We start from the raw sequence: 9,300 nt of genomic DNA, 5'->3' as shown, positions 1-9,300 counted from the left end.
ATGGCTTAAAATAACTGTTCAAAGGAGCGTTACATTATAGAAAAAAGCTTGAGAACCACTGACCTAAATTATAAACAACAACATACCCGTAAGAACAGAAATAAGAAGTAGATCACACATCACTGTATTTAATAATGACACCATGTTGAATGTAGAAAATATCTTTTTCTAAAAACCCATCAGCTTGTTTAAACATGCAGACATTGTAAACCGTATGACTGAGCATGAACAGCTTTTCAGTGCTGAGAATGTATTTTGGATTGAAGGTCGGCACGTGAAACGTTTAATTCAGCCGGCTCCTTTTCACGTTGAAAAGCCGCCGCCGAAGTTAAACGGTCGGCATGTCGCTGGAGTCATCCGTCCCACACTCGTGTGTTCAGGGTGCATGTCTCAAATGCACGAGAAATTCAAATCCAAAGATGTACAGTACAGGCCAAAAGTTTGGACACACCTTCTCATTCAATGCGTTTCCTTTTTATTTTCATGACTATTTACATTGTAGATTCTCACTGAAGGCCTCAAAACTATGAATGAACACATATGGAATTATGTACTTAACAAAAAAGTGTGAAATAACTGAAAACATGTCTTATATTTTAGATTCTTCAAAGTAGCCACCCTTTGCTTTTTTATTAATAAGGGAAATAATTCCACTAATTAACCCTGACAAAGCACACCTGTGAAGGTAAAACCATTTCAGGTGACTACCTCATGAAGCTCATTGAGAGAACACCAAGGGTTTGCAGAGTTATCAAAAAAAGCAAAGGGTGGCTACTTTGAAGAATCTAAAATATAAGACATGTTTTCAGTTATTTCACACTTTTTTGTTAAGTACATAATTCCATATGTGTTCATTCATAGTTTTGATGCCTTCAGTGAGAATCAACGTTGCAAATAGTCATGAAAATAAAGGAAACGCATTGAATGATTAGGTGTGTCCAAACTTTTGGCCTGTACTGTACATTATGATTTAAAGTTTTAAAAATATAGTTTTTAAAAATATGATAGTTTAAAAAAATTTTAAACTATCATCTGAGTTTTCTTTCCTCCTCGAAGTTGCATAAAGGGTCACTTCACCCAAATTATATTATTATATTAATTATGATAAAGGCAAACATTTATCAAAACAAAACCGAAACCTGGAAGTTGAAAGATTACTTTCTTTCTACTGGGTTCAAACTAAATGTAAACAATCTACACATATTGAGAAAAAGTGAGAAAATGTTTATTATGAATTGGGTGAACCGGCCCTTTAAAGGAACACGCCGACTTATTGAGACTTTAGCGTATTCACCGTATCTCCCCCAGTGTTAGATAAGTCCATACATACCCTTCTCATCTCGCTAGCCTAGCTTATCACAGATCCTGGAGGTAACTGGCTCCATCTAGCCTAGCTTAGCACAGATCCTGGAGGTAACAGGCTCCATCTAGCCTACTGCTCCCAATAAGTGACAAAATAACTGTAACAAAATAACATTTTCCTATTTACATGTTGTGATTTGTATAGTCACAGCGTGTACAACAAACAAGGTCACATGACACACAGCCATTTTCTAACCGTATACATACTGGGGACTATATTCTCAGGAGGCGAAGCACTGCTACTTCTGCTACTTGATATGCTTGCAGCACCTGAGAAGCCCCGTGGTGAGGAGCAGAGAGTTCGCCTGGAGTTCGCTCAGAGTTGGAGTAATATCACTCCGCCCAAGTAGCTAGAAGTAGCAGTGCTTCGCCTCCTGAGAATATAGTTACCTCCAGGATCTGTGCTAAGCTAGGCTAGCGGTGGGTGCGTCAGACAGAGTTACGACACGCACAGAGATGAGAAGGGTATGTATGGACTTATCTAACTCTGGGAGATACGGTGAATAAGATAAAGTCCCAATAATTTAGCGTGTTCCTTTAAGCTTGAACCTACACACAAACAATAACTACATATTGACCAAATCACCGACTGACTCCTGCATGTTAACATTTTATTTTGCATTATCGGGGTGAATTCACAAAAAGATTGTGCCACTTTTCTGGTTCCTAAACCTGCAGAAATGAGACAAAAAGAAACTCTCTAATTCTCAAAGCACCCCGAAAAGATGAATGCACCTCGAACAGCGTCTCGATGGGTTTATTCAGTTGACTGGAAAGATGCTGCATGGAGGGTTTCCTTATTCACATATCACCATCAAATACACCAGGACTCGGGCCACAAGTGCAACATATTCCTTTGCAGGAATTCACATAAATGTTTCTGCTGGCAGCTTTTGTATGTGCTACGTGTTAATTTGCTCTCCAGCGTCAAAAAAGAGGGAGCCTTTCTCACCCTTTCACGGGAAAAGACACACGGGAAATTATATTTTCGCAGCTTCACAGTTAACACCACAGAGCTGTCATCACCAAGTCGGCAAACATGCCTTTTTAAACTTATATTGGTACAACTAATCCTGACAGTTGAAGAAAACCCCACATGAGTCATCTTTACCCGTTAAATGCATGAGTGTGTGAGTACCGTCTGCATGTTGTAATCATTCCTCTCTCTTTGTCTTTGTGTCTCTCCGTCGGCCCATCTGTCTGTCTGTCATCGCCTCCTTTTTTTTTTTTTACAACTATTCCTCTTCAGAACAGTACCTCAGTGACAGCTGAGCCACTTTCACTGAAACTCTGAAACAAAAATAGGGATTTATGAGCTTTAACTGCTGCAAAGGCTAACAAAATACTGCAGGGAATGGAAGTGGTGTCACTTAGGACTGTACCAAATACTTTGAATCCTTCATAACATTGACATTCGATATTAAAATGCAGAGCCCCTAAAGGGACATGGGGAAATGTTTTTTTTTTTTTTTTTTTTTGCACAAAAGTATCTCGTCACAAGAAACCAATCTAAAGCGTGATTTATGCTTCTGCGTTAAATCTAAGCCGTGGCTACATATGTACAGTACAGGCCAAAAGTTTGGACACACCTTCTCATTCAATGCGTTTCCTTTTTATTTTCATGACTACTTACATTGTAGATTCTTACTGAAGGCATCAAAACTATGAATGAACACAAATGGTATTATGTACTTAACAAAAAAGTGTGAAATAACTGAAAACATGTCTTATATTTTAGATTCTTCAAAGTAGCCACCCTTTGCTTTTTTATTAGTAAGGGAAATAATTCCACTAATTAACCCTGACAAAGCACAGCTGTGAAGGTAAAACCATTTCAGGTGACTACCTCATGAAGCTCATTGAGAGAACACCAAGGGTTTGCAGAGTTATCAAAAAAAGCAAAGGGTGGCTACTTTGAGGAATCTAAAATATAAGACATGTTTTCAGTTATTTCACACTTTTTTGTTAAGTACATAATTCCATATGTGTTCATTCATAGTTTTGATGCCTTCAGTGAGAATCTACAATGTAAATAGTCATAAAAATAAAGAAACACATTGAATGAGAAGGTGTGTCCAAACTTTTGGCACACGGCAAGGTGATGCACGTCAAGGCAACGCACGTCGCTTGGCCGTGGCTTGGTAGCGTTGCGTTTCCCCCTTCCCATTTCCTGGTTCTCCTTCTCCATAAACGACATGAAATCAAGGAGAGGGGGTAACTTCTCCTGCTCCAGATCTCCCACCGTGGTCAGAAAGAACAGAAAAGACACTTTGGTTCTCTCACTAGGACTCTAGAGTCACTACTCACTCTGAAGATAATCGCTGTCACTCTCTCACTTTCTCCCTCGCTCTACCACACACTGCCCCCACACACACACACAGACACACACACACACACACACATACCGGCTCGACACAAACACCAGCGCACAAGTATAAACTTCAGGCCACTTACGTAGGCTACGGCGAATGCTTTGCATGGAGCCTCCACATAGAACCATAAATCACGCTTAAGGCTAGCAAAATTATGCTAACGAAGTACTGTGGCCAAAGTTAATACTGGACATTCACAGCATGAAATCTTTCTAACAGTTACCCTATCACCTTTACGTTTGTTAATGACACTATCAGGTAAATAACTGGTATTCAGATCGGTTTCTCGTGAGCACAAGATACTGCGTGCCAACAAGAAAAAACAGCCATGTCCCTTTAGAGGCTCGGTATAAATCAACATTTGAATGCTGCACAGCTTCTTTTTTTTTGCATGTCTCTTTATTCTGTTTAAACCCGGGTTATAGTAAACCTAAATGAAAATAAGCAGTGAAGATACTTTTAGATCAGATGCATCAGATCTGCCTGATATTGCCTGAACAGAGCTGAACCCAGACGTTGTACTGTGTTAAACTCGCACTGAAACAATCGTCCTCTTCTGACTTTTTCTTCTAGATTACGATCATCCACTTCATTAAACCATCAGCTTCACTTTTTTTAATATAAACTCCTGTAACACACACAAAAAAACCTCTTTCAAGGTCCTAAAAGCTCAATCTGCACAACAACTTATGAATATACATTTTGCACGTTGTTTTAACAGACTTTTAATTTGAAAAAATACCACTTGAAGACTTTAATTGAGACGATTTGAATGTCAATTAATAGATAACTAATCCAATAATTGCCTGGTGGAACTTAAGAGACATTAAACTCCCTTTAACTTTTAATTTGCAGTTGTTGATCCCCTCTCTAACTCTGCTTTCAGTCCGTAACATCTGTAACCGTTGTCAATCTTGTGTGTCTTGCTCCTTCCTTCTCATCCCGCCCCCTCTCTTCCTGTCCCACTAACCCAATCAAACCCCCAACAAACCAAACCAAAACGCTGCTTCCTGTGGTGGCGGTGTGGGGGGGGGTGGTTTGGCCATCTTTGTTTTGGGCTCTCGCTGACTTTTCCCGCTGGCTGGCTCGCCACGTTGGTTCGTGGGCGACGCAGAGGGTGAAGATGACACTGACCGCGGCGCTGTCCCCGCAGTCCAACTGCCGCCCAACGTCTTCCAGAACTACGGCGAGGTCGAGGAGGACGATCCCTACCGCTACTACGAGCCCAGTTACCCGGCACCGAGGCCCGTGGCGCCCGATGACCCGGCACTCGCCCACCGCAGCTCCCGGAGCCTGAACGGCGAGGAGGAGAGAGTCGCGCCAAAGAGGAGACTAAAACGGGAAGCCAAGGCGCTGCCCGGACTATTTAAATGAGAGGAGGGCCTCTCGCTGTTTGTGATTGGGCGGTTTGGAGCCGCTACGGACTAATCAACAAGTGCCTGATGTAGAGGATTTCTTATGGACATAGTAGAGGGGACGGTAGGGCTGCAACTAATGATTATTTTCATAGTCGATTAATCTGTTGATTATTCTATTTATCTCAGTTAATCGATTAGTTGTTTGGGCTATAAAATGTCAGAAAATGGTGAAAAATGTGGATCAGTTTTTCCTAAAAAGGCCAAGATGACTTCCTCAAAGGTCTTGTTTTGTCCACAATTCAAAGATATTCAGTTTAATGTCACAGAGGAGAGAAGAAACTAGAACAATATTCACATTTTAACAAGCTGGAATCAAAGAATTTTTACTTTTGTCTTAAAAAAAAATTACTCAAACTGACTAATATATAATAGTTGGCGATTAATTTAAAAGTTGACAACTAATCGATATACTCGTTGCAGCTCTAGGGGACGGGGTGGGTGGTTTCAAGTTTGGACTATTTTAACTCATCTATGCTATCGAATTAAGTTCAAGAAAACAGGTTTGTTCTGCTTTCGTTGTTGTTTTTGTCTCAAAATGGATTCAGCTTAACTGGCTTTTATATTTCGCGGTCCCGTGACGTCTCTGTGTTATAAGGTTAAACGTTTCTGTGATCAAAGTCTAGTTTCTCAAACATTAGGCCACGTTCACACTTGGTGTCTTTTTAGAAGCTGCCAGCGTCTGTGTTACATTATAATCCTTACGGAGTAAACCAGGTTTTCAAAAAAAGTCGTGAGCACTTCTTTAAAGGGGCGCTATGCAGTTTTGGCAATTTCTTCGCTGTGTTCTCGCAGGTTTCTCTATAGAGCTCCCCCCTACAGCTACGAAATGGATATTTGGCAACACTGTGTAAAAACTTGCTCACTCAGTCTGCCGTTTCCTCTTTTCTCCTAAAGCTATAGACCTTTTTCACGGCAGACATGTTGATATGTCATGGTAGGAAAAGCACAGGTGTATTCAAAACCATTACTGATGGCTGCATTCCACTTAGGAGAGGTCCTGGTATTAAACCATTACTGATGGCTGCATTCCACTTAGGAGAGACCCTGGTATTAAACCATTAATGATGGCTACATTCCACTTAGGAGAGACCCTGGTATTAAACCATTACTGATGGCTGCATTCCACTTAGGAGAGACCCTGGTATTAAACCATTACTGATGGCTGCATTCCACTTAGGAGAGGTCCTGGTATTAAACCATTAATGATGGCTGCATTCCACTTAGGAGAGGTCCTGGTATTAAACCATTAATGATGGCTGCATTCCACTTAGGAGAGACCCTGGTATTAAACCATTACTGATGGCTGCATTCCACTTAGGAGAGGTCCTGGTATTAAACCATTACTGATGGCTACATTCCACTTAGGAGAGACCCTGGTATTAAACCATTAATGATGGCTGCATTCCACTTAGGAGAGACCCTGGTATTAAACCATTACTGATGGCTGCATTCCACTTAGGAGAGACCCTGGTATTGTTCATGCTGACTCACTGACATATCTTACTGGGACACTTGATGGAATTGAGCCATCGTTAAGGTTATCAATCTCAGCTGTGCTTTTCCTACTATGACAAGTCAAAAATGTCTGCTGTGAAAAGGGTCCATCCGTTGGTTGTAAGTTTATTTGATTAGGACAGTGCACATAAATCAACATTTCTGTAATTGCACCAGTGTTAGCCTGTCGGCTAATTTTCAACTGTAGTCCTAGCATGCATGTCTTTATGGTGGGAAGAAACCGGAGCCCACGCAAACACAGGGAGAACAACTCCACACAGAAAGGCCCGGGATGACCTGGATTCAAACCCAGAACCTTCTTGCTGTGAGGCAGAAGTGCTAACCACTGAGCCACCGTGCTGCCTTCGTTACATTGCGAGACCTGATATCACACGATACTTCGATATCATCAAGTTGCGCTATGGGGGAGCAAGACGACCACCATTCAACCCGAAAAAAAAGTCATATAACCATTCCAATGACTCCGAAGCTGTTCAGTTAAACAGGTAAATTAAGCTAAAGAAAAACTGCATAGTTCCCCTTTAAACTAATGCAGCTCAGAGAGTCTTTTTGGTGCTTTTTTTTTTTGACAGCTGACCAATGACTCGCTCTGTTTTATCTAACGTTAGCACCTCTCTCTCTCTCTCTCTCTGTTTCATTCTCTAACTCGCTCGACCGCTTTGCTCTAGGATACTGTAGCAGTAGCTTTTATCATAGCAACAAAAGTCGCTCTCGGCTGCTTCATGAAACCAAAACGCTGTGTGGTGTATTTGGTAGCGATGGTGCGTTGCTGTGTGTCGATTAATCTGTTGATTATTTTCTCGATTAATCGATTAGTTGTTTGGGCTATAAAATGTCGGAAAAATTGTGAAAAATGTGGCTCAGTTTCTCCCAAAAGGCCAAGATGACTTCCTTAAAGGTCTTGTTTTGTCCACAGTTCAAAGATATTCAGTTTAATGTCACAGAGGAGAGAAGAAACTAGAACAATATTCACATTTAACAAGCTGGAATCAGAGAATTTTTACTTTTGTCTTAAAAAATAATTACTCAAACCGACTAATCGATTATCAAAATAGTTGGCGTTTAATTTAAATTCCTTGGTTAGGAATCTGCTGACACGGTTTCTTCATTATAAAGGTTTATTTACATCAAGGAATTCAGCATCAATTTACAAGCTCTGAAGAGCCCGGAGAGGACCTGTTTTCCCAATTCTCCATTGGTCCTCTGACTTTCTTTGTTTGAACATGGTATATAAGTACTATGCTTTGGGTAACATAAGGTGGGGGTTGGATCAATAATTGACCAATGGCTACAAGCCAACTGGCCTTCTTTCTCCATCTTGGGGGCTCCATTGATAACACTTTCCAGATGTTTCCAGAGAGGTGTCCTCTGAAAGTAGGCTAAAGTTCATCACTTCTAGCTACATATAGATAGTTCAGATATGGCCTAAATACAAGTTATAGAATGATCAGATAAAATAGGATGACAATAAACCTCAGCTGCCAGCTTTCTAGTCAACTTTTTCTCGTCAAAAGAAGACACCAAGTGTGATCGTGACCTAAGTTCGGCTCCTTCAGGTTTCAGTTCAGCTGTTTGTTTTTTACCCGGTTGGTTACAGTAAGTGCCTGGAAGACGTCTGGAAGAACTTTGAAAAAGCAGGAATGCAAACGCTTGCAGCAAAGCATTTACACACTGAGACACTTGCAGCAAAACGAACAAGCATCTCTTTATGTTTTTTTTATAGCTTCACTTTAACGGTTCATTTACAACCTTTTCATTTTTCAGGGCTACAGAAATCTCAGCTAACATCATCTCACTGTACATAAATACGTGAAAAAATGTTCAAAGTTTTGATTTTATACATCAATTAAAAAATGTAAAATGTAATCTGTGAGCTCTGCCTTGAGCTGTGTTTGTACAACAGCAGTGGCTGCAGATAAACTTCACAAGATGAACACAAACTAGCTGTGTGACTAACCCTGTGGACAGGTTTACAAGAGCGTTCAGTTACAACGTGACAAGACTTTATGTGTGCAGATGTTTCGGCTAAAAGTTTATTAATTTACAAAACGTGACAATACCTGGCCTGAGGTTCGGATAGATATTTGGGTTCGGCTCGGTCACATCAGCACGATAAGGCATTGAACATTTTAAATTTAAAACAGCTTATTATGTAGCTGCGCGCCTATGTTAACGTGCGCTTGTGCCTTCCTACAGTCGCTTAATTAAAGCGGGCTTTCCACACAAACAAACGTACACGTGTCATTAGTATGAGGAAAAAACACCACAATCCAGAAGTTAAAGCACCTCATCGCAGATCGTATAATTGGCTGGTACTTCCAGTTTTTAAATTGTTTTTTTGTATTTGTCCGGGATGATTAAGAAATTTTAACTTTAAAGTAATTTGAAGAAATGCTGTGTACCTGATGTAGGTCTCTCCCATCAATAAACACTAACTGTACTCAGTACAATCAATTGAAAAAACATTTACAACTCGACACAAGATAAGTTATCGCCTCCCGTTTTGTTTACTCAGCCGGCGACAGGAAAGCACAATAGAAAGGTCATTCTCCAGCTGTGTTGTAGTCGAGACCACCTAAACCGAGACCAGGGTCCATCGAGACCAAGACTTCCTGGGGTTTAGACAAGAGACC

At 40.7% G+C, this 9,300-nt stretch overlaps 1 protein-coding gene across 6 annotated transcripts in view; it reads left to right on the top strand.

Moving 5' to 3' along the window:
* LOC114568716 (collagen alpha-1(XIV) chain-like) overlaps positions 1-5,448 on the top strand; it is a 317,958-nt gene extending 312,510 nt beyond the window's left edge. For 3 of the 6 annotated variants that reach the window (XM_028598365.1, XM_028598362.1, XM_028598360.1), the window contains one exon: positions 4,849-5,448. In XM_028598365.1, the coding sequence (XP_028454166.1) occupies positions 4,849-5,108 (260 nt within the window). In that variant the 3' untranslated portion in view covers positions 5,109-5,448. The other 3 variants (XM_028598361.1, XM_028598363.1, XM_028598364.1) reach the window with 3 other exon arrangements.
* The last annotated feature ends 3,852 nt before the right edge of the window (positions 5,449-9,300 follow it).

Source organism: Perca flavescens, chromosome 14 (genome assembly GCF_004354835.1).
Source record: "Perca flavescens isolate YP-PL-M2 chromosome 14, PFLA_1.0, whole genome shotgun sequence".
Taxonomy (NCBI): Eukaryota; Metazoa; Chordata; class Actinopteri; order Perciformes; family Percidae; genus Perca; species Perca flavescens.
This window is presented reverse-complemented; position numbering and strand designations above follow the sequence as displayed.